The sequence below is a fragment of the Oryzias melastigma genome, unplaced genomic scaffold (genome assembly GCF_002922805.2).
Source record: "Oryzias melastigma strain HK-1 unplaced genomic scaffold, ASM292280v2 sc01725, whole genome shotgun sequence".
NCBI lineage: Eukaryota > Metazoa > Chordata > Actinopteri > Beloniformes > Adrianichthyidae > Oryzias > Oryzias melastigma.
Window position 1 is genome coordinate 5,596 of NW_023418305.1, and position 1,714 is coordinate 7,309.

The 1,714-nt window shown below is 37.0% G+C and overlaps 1 protein-coding gene across 1 annotated transcript; it reads right to left on the minus strand.

The window, feature by feature from the left end:
* Positions 1-486: 486 nt before the first annotated feature.
* LOC112139626 (mitochondrial potassium channel ATP-binding subunit-like) lies at positions 487-946 on the minus strand (the record flags this gene model as incomplete). Its single annotated transcript, XM_036211260.1, has 1 exon — positions 487-946. A coding segment is annotated over one exon (339 nt), but the record flags the coding sequence as incomplete, so codon positions are not given.
* Between the last annotated feature and the right edge of the window lie 768 nt (positions 947-1,714).

Genomic DNA, 1,714 nt, shown 5'->3' on the forward strand with positions numbered 1-1,714 from the left:
TATTTTTTTCCTATCTCTTAATCTGATAACTATAAGTTCTGAATTTCTCATATTTATATAACAAAATATTTTTTTATGTATTTACATTTTCATTTTTCCACAACCTTTACCCAAAATAATCCTAAAGAACACATGAAGGTTAAACCTTATAAATATTATCCTATTATATATACAATCCAACCTCCGTTCTGGGGAAGTTACAGCCTAAAACTGTTTGAATGTGAACAAGTTTTCGATAATAAAAACAAATCCTTAAAGGATCTGTTGGTTTCGTTTTGTTTCTTAGGTTAAGAGCCCGAAAAAATGATGAAAAAAGTTATTCCTCCAAACGTTTGACAGTCAGAGTGTAATGAAATGCGTTTCATAAATTTCCGACAACGATGAATTTGGATTTAGCCTTAATTGGCGTAGTTACCATAGCAACCCTCAAATTTCTCTTCTGCTCTGACATGTTTGGATTTTTAAGTCTTTGAGGTTTTTTTTTAACTTCTATTTTTTAATATAGAATATTCTCATTATGAACATTTTATGATCCGGCGCAGAAACAACAGTAACTCAGAGGAACGCTGAAGTCCAGCTGAAGAACAGAATCCAGAAGCCACGTGAATTATTTATCTCTCACCTCCACGATGCGTCCGTTACTCATGACACAGATGAGGTCGGCCCGCTGGATGGTGCTCAGTCTGTGGGCGATGATTAGCACGGTGCGACCTCTTGCGGCCCTGTCCAGAGCCTCCTGCACCACTCGCTCCGACTCTGCGTCCAGAGCGCTGGTGGCCTCATCCAGGATCAGGATGCTGGGGTTTTTGACCAGCGCGCGGGCGATGGCGATGCGCTGTTTCTGCCCACCTGACAGCGTGGCGCCTCTCTCACCTGACCACAGAAAGCAGGAGCGTAAGGCGGCGTCACACGTGGAATTTGCACGTATTGCATGTATGATATTAGGTCAAACGTGGTAAAAAGTGAGAAAAGTTGTGGTCTTTAAGTCAATTTTTTTACAATAAGAAACCTCGTAAATCAGTGAACTGTTGACTGTTTTACATCCGGATCAAGACTTTTTATTCAGGAGATCTTTGAGAGTTGATTTCTGTCATTGTTTTACTACGTTTTACTGTTTTTTATTATTTTTATGGTATACTATTTCCTTTCGATTTGATTTTATGCTACTTTTGTAAAGCACAATGTGAGTTTTTTTCTGAGAAAAGTGTGATATAATTTGAATTTAAATATATTCTATTCAAATTCAGAAAACTCATCACTTCAGCTCCTGCCGTGAAGCCTCTCAATGCTTTATTTCAATAAAACAGTCAGATTTATATTCCTGTCACACAAAACGCAAATGAATGAACCGTGAAAGCTTGAATAATGCTCAGTTTAAATGCAATTCCTTAGTGATTTGTGCGTCCATTGCGTAATTTTAGCGTGATTTGTGCGTCGTATACGCTATATAACACGGGTGTGCAACCTTTAACACGTAAAGAGCCATCCGGGTCGATTTCTCGCCAATAAAAACCCAGTAGAAGCCACAAAGTCTTCATTCACCCTTTAGAAAAATAAGATTTAGATTTATGTTGTTGCTACTGTCATGATACATTTATTGGAATAAATGAAACATAAACAGGAAGAAAAAAATTGATTTTTTCTTAAATATGAAATAGTTTATAACTTTTGACAGAGATTTGCATGTCTTCCTTTCAAAATAAAAGACATCTTA